Genomic DNA, 13780 nt, shown 5'->3' on the forward strand with positions numbered 1-13780 from the left:
GGCGGCGGCGGCGGCGGCGCGGAGCAGGGCCAGGTTCTGTTCAACGGGGACATGGAGCCCGAGGCCGACGCCGGCGCCGCGGCGTCTTCGGCTGCGGACCCTGCCATTCCCGAGGAGGTGAGTGCCGGCGCCACCCTGCCGCCTCTCGCATCTCGGGGCTCGGCTGGCTGGTGTTTATTTGGGGGAAGGAGGCGGCGGTGGGGGCTCTGGTGCCCTCAGCCACCTTCTCCGGTCGGCTCCGCGGGGTGGGAGGTGGTCATCGGCCCGTGTCCCTCTCCGTCATGCACCTCCTTGCTACGTAAACACAATGGCCCGGGGGTGGGGGGTTCCCAGGCCCCCACCCCAGATGTAGAGATTGGGGCAGCGGGGGTTGAACAGGCGGCCATCAATAGGGGGCGAAACTCAGGGTTGGTCCGAGAAGGTCACGACCGGCGGAGATGTCCGGCGCTGCATCTCGTAGATGTTTTCGTTATTGGGGGGTGAAAGGATACAAACACCATGGTGCTAACTTAGCTGTCCCTAAGTACATTCTATCAAATTCTATTTGGATGTTTCAACCTTGGGGCTTAAGGTCTTATTTTTATGATTCCAAGACGTCGTTGTAATAGAAATAGCAAGTACTATGGGCTTCCCCGCCTTCCTCCCTCTAGGATTTCAACTTCTCCTCCAACACCACCCCTGCTTTTCTAGTAAATCCCACATTACAGAACAGTCTGCGGTCGGAGATGAGGAGAAAGTAGGAAATCGGAGCCATGGAAACGGTGGAGCGGAGGAAACGTGGGAGCAAGAGCGTGGTTGGAGGGGCGGGAACCCTCCCCGGGCGACGGCGCGAGGGCGCTCCTCGGATTACGTCATGCACCCCGGGGTGACGTCACGACCGTGACACGCGGGTGACGCCGTTGCCGCGGCGACTTCCAGTCGTCTCCGCCCCCTTCCCTCGTCTCTCCCCCTTCTTTTTTTTTATTTCTTAAAATCACTTCACTTTCCACGTTGCATTTCTGCTTAAATCTGTTCATTTCCCCCATCTTCTTGGATTCTAAGGATCAAGCTCTTTCTTTCTTCCATTTCCTAGTTTATTCTGTTTCCCTTGTCCCCATTTATCATTAATTCTGCCTTGTTTCCTGGTTTGTGGTACTTAACTTGCTGAAGCTTCCTCTTGTCTTCCCCTCACCTCCACATTCCTTCTTAATTATAAACAGCTTTGTTCCGTTGACATGGAAATTTATTTTTAGGATACATTGTTTTAAGGGGGTAAATACTAGAGGTCACATCTGCTGTCTGTTTTCTCCAGGAATCGGATATGCCTTTGTCTTACTAGGCACAGGTGCCTCTGGGCTTTACTTTACTCTGCAGTACATGTGTGGTTTTGTTGAATTTTATCCTTGTTTGAGGAATACTATAGAGTAGAAGAGTGGATAAATTAATGGGTAGGGGTTATACAATTGTACTTCTCTGATTATAACATTGTTTACATTGATAAATTTAGAACAGTTTGCAATTCTATGTAGACGGCTTTTAAGTTAAATCTCTACCCTGCTTTCTTATTTGAAAGGACCAGATTGTTTGGAGCTCTACCCCCTGAAGATTCTGATTCAGTAGGTGAGAGCTAGGGCCATAGATTTCTGTATTTGGCACACTTCTTGGGCAATTCCCATGTACCAGTGCTTGAGAATCTCTATGCTAGATTAAGTTTAAATTGGCAATTGGAAAGCATATTCTGATCTCCTGAAACTATGACTTTTAACTAATTTTATTTAGTTAAAAGACAAGTGTTTCCCACTGTCCCCTCCACTCAGTTTTTAATGATTATTGATGAATAATAGTTTTTTTCTTTATATTTTCTTATGAGCTGATAAATGCATTTGGCTGGGGGTGGGTGGTGGTGGTAATAAATGATTTAAAAAATTGATCTCTTTTGAATATATATATCAGTATTACAGATGATAGAATACATTTCTCCAAAAAATAATTGTAAATTTGAAGTTGATATTAATTCATCAGAAACTGAAAGGTACTGTGGTCTTTTAATTGAACTGTCTTCCTTATATGCAATTAAAGGGTTATCTTAAAATTGCCAAATACATGGAAATAAATGAAAAAATGTACTTCTATATAACGACACATTTTATTCTAAAGATTTATCTTACTTGACAGTAAAATGTAAGTTTTTATTTTCTCAGAAATTTCAGCTGCACTAAAAAATTTCTAATTACAGAGGGAAAGCATGATTATTATCAAAAAAACTAGAAAAATATAAGTACAAAAAGTAAAAAAAAAAATCATCTGTAATCTTGCCACTAAGATATAACTACTATAAACATTTTGGTGTATTCCATCTACTCTTATGATTGTAAATTTTTTTAATTTAACAATTTAGCAAAACTTTTTACATAGTGTCAAATATAGTTTTTTTAACTGATCATCTTGTTTTGGATGTTAGGTTGTTTTTAATTTTCTACTGTTATTAAACATCTCGAACATAGAATATAGATTTTAGTTTTTTTGTTTTTTTTGTTTTTTTTTAAAAGATGACCGGTAAGGGGATCTCAACCCTTGACTTGGTGTTGTCGTCGGGTTTCACTTGGCTCTTTTCTCCCTTGCACTACTGGCACTTTGTGGCTAGTCTTCCATTGTGCATTCACACCTCTTTACCCTTACCCATTTTTTTTTTTTTATAGGTTTGATTGATTTCTTTGTGTTGGCCTCCTTTTTGTCCTATTTTTTTTTTTTCTTTTCACTTTTTCCTCTCTTTAGTCCTTGCTGCTTTCAGCCTGTTTTGCATTATTCAGCCTCTTATCATCTTGTCAAATTACCTTATTTACATTTTGGTTTTTGTTAGGTAAAATTTATTACATTCGATATCTGGTATTTTATTACATAAAATAATAGGCCTTATTGTACTTTACAAATAATAAAATATGGTATAACTGTGCTTTACAACTATTGATTAGGTGATGTGACTTATTCTGTTGACTTTACTCTAAGTTCTGTTTCCTTCCTACTACTTATAGATTTTAGTTTTTATAATTATGTTGCGGAGTGAACAAATTTCATGTCCCTTATTTGTAAGTTACTTTGTAGGTGCTCAAAATAGAATATTCTGGTAAATGACAGGAGCTTATTAAATGTTTATCAAATGAATGTGCTTATACTTTTGGCATTAAACATTTATTTCTGACCATTTATATTTCTCTCATGTTTCTTTCTATGACCATATGGTATGATATTGTATATGGTATAATATGACCACATGGTATAATAAATACGCTTATTTTTAAGAAGTGGGATACCAGATGTGATATTTATTAACTATTATTGTGCTGTGTTTCTGTCAAAGGGAGCTCCTTGCAATTGCATTACAATTACAGTTGTATTATTTTCTATTTTTGAGATCTCTTATTGTCAGTCTTGGTTAAGCTGCATAATTATAATAATGCATTGACTATGGAATATTCTGGGATGGAATCTCCTTTATAATGAGGTCCACTGTATTAAAATATATCTTTGTGAACCATGTCAGGTTGGATTGCATCATACCCCTGAAAAGTGGTATTCCCACTAAGGTAGTTGCTTGTGCAGTTCTGGCTATTGCTGTTAATACTTGCCTAGATATTATTCTAAGGTGCCCTTAGGCAAAACTATAAATACCTGCTTGTCTTTGGTATTTCTAGTGTTTCCTTTCTGTACTCTTTCTCCTTACTTAATGAACTTCTTCCTTTAGGCATCCACTCACCCCTTCTTTTTAGAAAGTTATTTGATATCAGTCACTTATATATGCTGGCTATTAAAAGGAATCAGTTGTCAGTGAACAGATAAGAAAGGACTGTTTGGATTGAGTGCTTGAGTCCTTGAGTGTAGTAAACATTAACACAAACTTGATTTAATTGTATTTAGATAAAATTATATTATGATAACAGGCTGAGCAGCCTGACTTTTCTTGTTTTTCTGTCCCTTGCTTTCCTGATTAGGGTGAATAGGAAGTGGATCTAGCAGCTGAAAACCTGAGTGATGGGGAAGAATCAGAGGGAGTAGCTTTTATTTTTTTGTGTTTTCTAAGACCTGATGCCTACCTTGTTGTAGGATGGGGCTACTAAGTGTTCTTCCTTTTCCTTTTTCTTCAAATGTAAAATCGTTTTCTTCAGAATTGCAGAAGTGCATTTTCTTTCTTTGACACCTTGATATTAATTTAGGTGACTACTTAGTAAACATTTTGTATCTTGGTCCTCTTGTCTCATGAAACCCAGTATGTTCCTAATCTTCCTGTATGTCTGCCTCAAATTGTCATTAAGATAAACCTCTATTTGTCAGTAGTTCTCACTGGATTTTGTCTTCCTTGGAAGTTAAATTGTTTTTTATTTACTCTGTATTTCACCTACATTGGTTATTCTGTAAAGTTAGAATCAGCAGTAGTTAACAGAACTTCTGAATTCAAAATAGGTAGGCCTGTTTGGGAGTTTTTGTTTTTTAAAGTTAGGTAGTCCTTCCTTGTTTCCTATGGAAATTTATTTCTCACAGTTCTGGAGGCTAGGAAGTCCAAGATTAAGGTGCCAGCCGGTTTGGTGGCTAGTGAAGGCCTGGTCTCTGCTCCCAAGAAGGTGCCTTGAAGGCTGTGTCCTCACATGGCAGAAGAGCAGATGATCACACACAAACCCAGTCCCTCAAGCCCTTTTATAAAAGCAGTGCTTTCTTAACTGTGGTGTTATAAATAACTTGATGTTAGTATAAGAACAAAAAAATACGGCTTCATTTATTCAATACCTTCCTTAAATATTTTGTGGAGGCATTGACATGTTCTGGGAAATAGTTTTTACTTTTCAGTTTTCTTTTGGCTACCAACCTAATTTACTATCATACTTAATTAGTATGATAGTCAGAAGAAACTCTTTTTTTTAAAAAAAAAAAAAAAAAAGATGACCGGTAAGGGGATCTTAACCCTTGACTTGGTGTTGTCAGCACCACGCTCAGCCAGTGAGCAAACCGGCCATCCCTATATGGGATCCGAACCCGGGGCCTTCGTGTTATCAGCACCACACTCTCCCGAGTGAGCCACGGGCCGGCCCAGAAGAAACTCTTATTATATTCTCCACCCTAATATTTAAGCAATTATTTTTACCCCCTACCCTTTGAGATTATTTTGGTTTCCAGTTTTCTCAGGCTTAAAAAAACCAAACAAACTATTATTCTTATTCCTTACCATATCAAGACTATACATATAGAGGGAAATTGATGCCCAGTAACTTTACATTCCTTTCTGGGCCCTGGGAATGGCCTTGATACAGAATATAAAAATTGCTTTGAACTCAATTAACTTTATATCTTCTGGAAGCTCTGTAGAATCATATGAAACATCATTTTCATTCTTGTAATGTAGCTGCAGTTATTAACAGCACTTTTGGGACAAATGTACCACAGGATGGTGGTTTTCAAATTAGTCTAGACATCTAGGACAATTTTTTAAAAAAACACTCTATCACTGTAAGAAATAAAAATTTTAAGTTGCCCCAATATCTACATATGTAAAACCGTTTTTGTCTGTTTAGTACATTTTAAAAATCTTTGCCTTCTGTAAAAGTACCTGGCACATAGGTACTCAGATATTTAGTGAAAGAATTAGTGAATGAAACCCTATTAGATATGAGGCACTCTGCTTTTCTATACTATTCAATTTTCTTTTTTTGTGCTAGTCATAAAATCAGCTTACCAGGTTGGCAGGAGAATTGGTTGTAAAAGGCAGTTTGAAAAACGCTTTTGAGGTTTCAAGGACCTTCTTCAGAGGTTACCCTAAGGCTCTGTTTAGTGCCTCTACACCTTAACTATTGAAGTTTTTCCTTTATCTGCTTCACATATTGGTTTCCATGAAAAAAAAGCGTTTTATGGCTGTAAAAATTTTAGAGTCTCAGTGTATAGAAGAGAGGTTTGTGCAGGCATGAATCTTCCCAAGTGTTATGATTTGTGTAGAAAATTTCAACTTGTGTCTAAGGTAGGGGTCCACAAACTTTTTCTGTAAAGGTTCAGGTAGTAAATATTTTTAGGCGTCATGGGCCATATGGTCCTGCCACAACTCCTCAACCATGCCGTTGTAGCTCAACAGTAGCTAGTGGACAATAATACATTAACTAATGAACTTGACTGTTTTCTAATAAAACTTATTTACGGACACTGAAATTTGAATTTTATGTACTTTTCATGTGTCATGAAATAGTCATCTTTTGATTTTTTTTCCCCCAACCTCTTAAACATGTAAATATCATTTTTAGCTTGTGGGCTGTCCAAAAACAGGCAGTGTACCAGATTTAGTTCATGGGCTGAAGTTTTCTGAACCCTGGTCTAAGGAAGAGACGGTATATCATATTTGAGGTTCTTAAATTAAGGTGTGGTTTACAGGTCTGTGGAAAGTTCATAATTGCTTTTTTTAAGAGTGAGGTTTATTGGGATATAATTTACATATAATGTACCACTTTAAATATGTAGTTTGAGTTTCAACAAACTTTACATAGTCATGTAACTACCACCACAATCAAAATGTAGAACATGTCTATCATCCCAAAATGTTCTCTAGTTCCTTTTTGCATTCATTCCCATCCTCCTTCCTCAGTCTCTGGCAAACATTGAGCTGATCTCTAGTTCTGCCTTTTGCAGAAAGTCTTATAAATGGAATCATATAATATGTAATCTTATATATTTGGCTTCTTTCACTTTGTGTGATGCTTTTAAGATTCATCCATATTGTTCCATGGATTAGTTTCTTTATAGTGCTTAGTAGTATTCTGTTGTATGGATGTACCACAATTTTTTTAATCTATTTACCAGCTGACGGATATTTGGGTTGTTTATAGTTTTCAGTGATTATGAATTAAACCGCCATAAATATTTGGGTTCAGGTTTTTGTATGGACATTAGTTTTTATTTCTCTTGAATAAGGACTTAGAAGTGGGATTGATAGGTTGTATGGTAAGTGTATGTTTAACTATAAGAAACTGCCAAACTTTTTAAAAGTGGCAGTACCATTTACATTGCCAGCCAAAATGAATGAGAGTTGCCGTTACTCTGTATCCTGGTCAGCACTTGGAATTGTCAGTCTTGTTAGTTTTGGCCATTCTAGTAGGTATGTAGTAGTAGCTCATTGTAGTTTTAATTAGCATTTTCCCATTAACTGATGATGTTGGACATCTGTTTATGTGCTTATTTACTATCCATGTACTTTTTTTGGTGAAGTATCTATTCAAATCTTTTTATTTGATATTTATCTTCTTGTGGTGGAACTGTAAGTGTACTCTCTCTCTGTATGCTAGATACAAGTCTTGTATACAGATGTGTGTTTTGCACGTGTATTTCAGGCTGTGGTTTGTCTTTTTATTTTCCTAAGAATCTTTTGAAGAGAAGTTTTATTTTTTGATGAAGTTCAATTTATCAGTTTTTCCTTTTGTTCATGCTTTTAACTGTCCTATCCAGAAAATCTTTGCCTAACTCAAGGTCATAAAAGTTTCCTCCTATGTTTTCTTCTAGAAGTTTTATAGTTTTAGCTTTTACATTTAGGTCTGTGAACCACTAGGAGTTAATTTTTGTTTATATTGCGAGGCAGTGGTTATGGTTTGTTTATTCTTTTATATATGGATGTCCAGTTGTTTCACATTTGTGAAAAAGAATAACCTTTATCTGTTAAATTACCTTGGCACCTTTATTGAAATCAGTTGCTTATGTTTCTGAGTTTTGGATTCTATTCTGTTTTACTGATGTATATGTTTATTCTTAGGACAATACCACCCTATCTTAATTACTGTAGCTTTATAGTTAAGTCTTAAAATTAGGTAGGTCCAATTCAGAGGATTTTTACAACTGTGAAATATAATTTTTGAATTTCTTGTGTAACTGTACTTTTGGAAGGAAAGGATCCATAATTTTTTTCAGATGCTTAAAGGTGTCTTCCACCCCCCAAAATAACTTAAGACTTACTGAAGTATATAGTTAATACAACTCTCTCTTGAATTATGTGATGGTGAGGTTCATGAAAAGTGGCAGATTAAAAAAAGTTTCATCCAAAATTATTTTCCTTATAGGAAATAACAGATTATGTTCTAGTAGGTTGTACAAAAATGTCAATCATGCCCTTTTTTACCATATTGCAAAAATGTGATGTGTAATTAAGATGTGTATGGGGGGAAGTGAATATATCAAGATGTTTATTCACTAAAAAAGTCACTGAAAATGTCATTCAGGCTGTGGAAGATACTAGCTTACAATACTAGCTATGTTATTCTTCATATTCATTACAAGAGTTCTTCCATTTGAGACCTGTGTTGTATTTTGTGGTGTTTCAGAATTAGCGCCTTTATTAATCTTAGAAGGATCATTAAATCGTTATGTTTTTGCTAAGGATAGGCATATGGCGGTGGTTGGTCACATTTCTACCTTTTTCAGTGGGGCCCGTGGGGCCCTTCACCTTGTTTTAAATTACACCCATGATAGCTTTTTACCGCCTAGACTGGGGAATGTCCCTGCAATATAAAATGATGTTTCTACTCATGATTTTCACTTAAGAATTAAAAAACAAAAAAATCAGGAAACACGTGTTTATGGATCATAAGTCTGGAATACGTGACTGGGATAGGGTTATGTGATAACTGGGAAGGTAGAAACTGTCCAGGATTTTATTCATATTGCTTACAATATTGACTCCTTAGAGTGTCATTCCAGTTTAGCTTGGCTACCTTGGAGATTTTGAAACTGCACTTCCAGGGAGAGAGAAACACAGCCTTTTTTTTTTTTTGGTGTGTGTCTTTTTCGTGACTGGTAAGGGGATCGCAGCCCTTGGCTTGGTGTCGCCCGCACTGCGCTCAGCCAGTGAGCGCACCAGCCATCCCTACATAGGATCCGAACCTGCGGCGGGAGCGTCGCTGCGCTCCCAGCGCAGCACTCTCCCGAGTGCGCCACGGGGTCAGCCTGAAACACAGCCTTTTAGCAGACTGTTTTCAACCGTTGTTCCAGAATTTGTGTGTTTTAAAAAAAATAAAAGGTGTGCATCTCATTATTGTAAGAGATACTTTGTGTTTAAATTGAGAAATACTTTGTTTTACATTTTTCCTTGCGCTAAATATAAAACCTTTAAATTAATAATACCTGAAAATTTTGACCTTCTATTTTTAGAACAGCTTAACTAAATACATTCTGGTAGAGGGGGTGTGTGTTGGTGGGTGAGACAGACAAACCATAGACACACAAAAAGGAAACAATATAGAATGTTCGAAGGTAATATGTACTATGGAAAAATGAAAATAAAACAGGGTAAGGTTGGAGGGGCTAGGTTGCAATTTAAAATGGAGAGATCAGGGCAAGACTTAGTTGAGAAAGTGGCATATGAAGAAAAACTTCAGGAAGTGAGGGAAAAGCATTTCAGGCAGAAGATGACTAGTTCAAAGGTTCCGCATCAGGAATGTGCCTTGTTCTGCATCAGGAATGTGCCTTGCCTATTCAAGAAACGTTAGGAGGCCAAAGTTGCTGGAGTAGGGACGGTGTAGTAGGAGGTAAAATCCAAGGAGGGGGGGTGGAAGTATGGCCAGAAGCCATTGTAAGGACCATGACTTTTTTTTTTAACTTTTTTGAAATGGGAAGCCATTTGGGGTTGAGCAGCTAGAGCTGAGTGACATGGTGTGACTTACATTTTAACATGAGTGCACTGGTTGCTGTTTGGAGAGTAGACTGTAAAGGGGCATAGAAACAGGGGAACCAGGGAGAAAGCTCTTGCAATCATGTAGACCATATTGGTAGTGGTAGAAGTATTGAGAACTAGTCAGATTTGGGATATTTTGAAAGTAGACCCAACAGGATTTGTTGATAGATTGAATGTGAGGTGTGTAAGAAGAAGAGGTGTCAGGGGGAAGGGGGGGACACAGCTCAAGAATTTAGTTTCGGGCATGCTAAGTTTGAGATATCTATTAGCTATCCAAGATATTGAGTAACTAGTTGGATATATGAGTCTGGAGTTTGGGAGTGAGGCCCTGTGGCAGAGACTGTTCACCATATCCATGTCCCATTTTCTTCTTGGGTATTCAGCTAGACACCATTTGCCCCTTGCAGTTAGGTCATGAGATTGAGTTTTAGCTAATAGAATATAATCACAAGTGATTTGTACCAATTCTAGGTCTGGCCTATACAAACATCCTCCATCCTGTTTTCTCTTTCTGGCTGGCTGCAACTGAGATGATTACTAGGCATGTTGGAAACCATGTTTTGTCAACAGTAGATTGTCTGTCAGCCTAGGTTCCTGAATGACTGTGTCAATAAGGACTACTCTGCTAACCTGTTCAGCCACCTAGTACTGTTAGATAACTGTATTAGTCCGCTTCTGTGGCTTACAACAAAATACATGGAACTAGGTGATTTGCAAAGAAAACAAAATTTATTACTTACAGTTTCTGAGACTGGGAAGTCCAGGAACACATCTGGTGAAAGTCTTGGTGATGGCAACAGCGACCCAGTGATCTCACATTGCAAGATAATGGAAGCAGAGAGAATGAGAGAGATAGGGCTCCTTTTGCAATCTCGTTTTAAGGCCCTCAGAATCATGCCCAGGACCACCATTATTAATCCATTTACTACAGCATGGTCCTACAATCTAATCACCTCCTCAAGGCTCCACCTTTCAATTTCCATAATAGGATTTCCCACTCTCAACAGTTGGCAGTGGGGATTAAGTCTCAATGAGGTTGGGGGGGCATTCAGCCTACAGCAATAACTAAGAAATAAACTTAATTGTGTTTGAGTTCTTATAGCTTTCAGGTGTTATACCAGTTAGCCAACCCTAAATTTGGGGATTTAGATAGTATTTAAAGCTGTAAGACTAATGTGTGGTCATCAAGGACATGAGTGTATACAGGAAAAAAAAGATCCAAGGTTGGAAAAAAGAGGAAAAATCTGAGAAGGAGCAACCAGTGAGGTAGGAAATCAAGTGTAGAAAGTTTATTAATAGAGAATTGTCTGTGTAAAAGCTGCTGCTAGGTCAAGTAAGATGAAAACTAAGAATTTAGTTGGGGGCCGACCCCGTGGCGCACTCAGGAGAGTGCGGCGCTCCCGCCGCAGGTTCGGATCCTATATAGGGGTGGTCGGTGCGCTCACTGGGCTCACTGGCTGAGCGCCGCGGTGCAGCTGGTCACAAAAAAAAAAAAAAAAAGAATTTAGTTGGGACCTAGACAAAAATAGAGCATTGGGGTGAGGTGCTGAGGGAGATATTTTAATTGAGTGATTTTAAGAGAGAATTGGAGGGGAAGTGAGGATAGTAAGGAATTATCCTATAAAGGGGAACAGAGAAATGGAGCTAGAGCTAGCAAGGGAAGTGGGGTCAAGATGCTTCTTTAAGGTAAGAAAAATAAGGGCATATGATGATAGGAATGAGTTATTACAGAGTACAATGATTTCAGGAGGGGGAGAGAGATAAGAATTGCTGAGGCAATGTTCCTGAAGAGGCAAGAGGTTATGGGAGTTAGTGTACAAGTAGGAATTGGCTTTCAAAAGGAGCGTGGATACTTTATTCTAGTAGGTGATAAGGCAGAGTGTGTGGATACAAATGCTGCTAGGTAGGTAGGCAAGATGGATGGGCATCTGTACATGTTTTCTTCCAATTGCTTCAGCTTTTTTCAGTGAAGTAAGACTTGAAGTTATCAGCCGAGAGTAAGGATTTGGGGATATGGTGTTTTAAGGAGAGGTGAATGTGTTAAAGTTGTTCAGCAGCATGTGAGAGTGAATGGACTAAGGACAAAGTAGTAAAATAGATAAGAAATATTAAGTTATTTTATGAGTTATCAGGGCAGCACTATGGGTGTCCTGACTTTTTGGTGCAGGTCCCCAAATCAGAGTAAACGTAACTGGCCAAACTAATTTAAACAGTCAATATGAGTCATTCTCATTTTGAGTAAAGTATGGAATCACTGGGGAATAGAACGTGAATTATATGTCTTCATGAAGTATCTGCCCTTATCCCACCATGAATTTAAGCTAACTTTGGAGATTCTGGTAAATAATTTTCTTTTTTCTTTTTACAAATTTCCTTCATTCCTTCTGTATTGAATATTTATTATTTTGTCTATGTGAAATGGCATCCCTATCATTGCAGTCTGATTTTTTTGAAGCAACTACTGTACTCTGTTACTTTCTTTCAAACACTCGCCAAATTTGATTTGTATTAGCTCATGCTTTCCCGACTGTCTGAAATATAGATTTCCTCCCTCCAAACCTTTCAGACTTAGCTCACCTACCATTTATTGTAGGAAACCTTCTTTAACCTCTTTCCAAGGCCTAGTTAGGTGCCTCTGCTTTGTGTTTTTATAGCATCCCAGAGTTTATGTATATCATTTTACTCGCTGTATTTATTGTATTGTAGTTTTTTATTAGTATCTATTTCCTTTAGACCAGCACTGTTCAGTCAAACTTTCTGTGATGATGGAAATGTTCTATGCTGTTCAAAATGGTAGATACTAGCCATATGTATATATGTGTAGTAGGACAGAGGAACTAAATTCTAAATTTTATCTAATTTTAATCAACTTAAAATTTAATAGCCTCATGTGGCTACTGGCTACCTTGATCAGTGCAGCTCTAGACTCTTAAAGTCAGAGTCATGTGTGATTCATATTTATTTTCTCATTGCTTAACAGTAGTACTCACTGCTACTTAAATGACTGAATCCTTCTTCAGAACTTTTAGTCCAAATAGTTATCACTCATCTAGAATGTGGCAGTTTTCTTCTCAAGACTTTGTTGAAGCAAAACACTTCAGTCTGTAAGGAAATTTATTTTATTTTTATTTATTTATTTTTTAAAGGTTAGAAAGCCAGTTTTTTATTTCTAAAGCTCTGCCATACATTTCTAGCAGTGCTGATGGTCACCTGTTGCACTTGCACCAGGTTGTCCATGTAGCCAGCAAACAGTGTCTAGCCATCAGAGCCCAGGCCAAAGAGGTGCACTGGGGTGACTCTGCTTTGCTGCTGGTACTAGTAACTTCTTGCTTCAGTTCATCTACAATGATATTGCCCTCCAAATCCCAGATCTTGATGCTGGGGCCTGTGACAGCGCAGAGCCAGTAGTGGTTGGGGCAGAAGCACAGGGTGTTGATGTTTCCACTGTCTAGTGTATAAAGGTGCTTGCCTTTGTTGAGATCCTGTAGCATGGCCTGGCCATCCTTGCCTCCAAAAGCACGGAAGGATCCATCTGGAGAGACAATCACAGTATTCAGATAACCCATGTGGCCAGTGTGGTTGGTCATCATTTTTATTTTTATTTTTTTGGCACCTGGCAGGTACAGGGATCCAGTGTGTAAGGAAATTTAAGTGAGGCTTTGATTTAGGTTTGCAAATCTGGCAGACTACCTCTCAGTGTGAGAAGTATGCCCAATAATCAGAAAAGGCAAAGGAGTAAGTTCAGTCAGGAAAGTCTAAGCAGTAAACAAATTCCAAACATTGTGTGAAGATGGAGTGGATAACTGATTATGACATATTGAACAAATGGTTTCTCAGGCCTTTTACAGTATTTACAGCTACTCTAATCTAGGTTATTTAATTCATAATTCCTGTCTATTTAAAAGGCTAATACATCCTGTCTTCCCAGGATTTTTCTAAATAGTCTTACTTACACTTATCTATGCAAAAGTCCATTTGTCAAGCAATAAATTCTAATGAAGGGTCGGCTTTGGGGGCTAATTAATAAGTCAATTAAATTTTTAAAAATGGAGTCACTGTGGTTTTTTTCTTCTCCTTTCCTGGCCTCTTTTCTTCTTCTTCAACTTCTATCTT

The 13780-nt window shown here is 38.2% G+C and overlaps 1 protein-coding gene across 4 annotated transcripts in view; it reads left to right on the forward strand.

Annotated features, from left to right (window-relative positions):
* The first annotated feature begins 6 nt into the window (after positions 1-6).
* Positions 7-13780, forward strand: part of BRAF (B-Raf proto-oncogene, serine/threonine kinase) — a 162659-nt gene continuing 148885 nt past the window's right edge. For 3 of the 4 annotated variants that reach the window (XM_008579761.1, XM_008579763.1, XM_008579762.1), the window contains exon 1: positions 44-117. In XM_008579761.1, coding sequence (XP_008577983.1) covers positions 52-117 — 66 coding nt within the window. In that variant the 5' untranslated portion in view covers positions 44-51. Of the gene's footprint in view, positions 118-13780 lie in introns of all 4 variants that reach the window. The other variant, XM_008579760.1, reaches the window with a different exon arrangement.

This window comes from Galeopterus variegatus, unplaced genomic scaffold (assembly GCF_000696425.1).
Source record: "Galeopterus variegatus unplaced genomic scaffold, G_variegatus-3.0.2 Scaffold1954, whole genome shotgun sequence".
Lineage (NCBI taxonomy): Eukaryota > Metazoa > Chordata > Mammalia > Dermoptera > Cynocephalidae > Galeopterus > Galeopterus variegatus.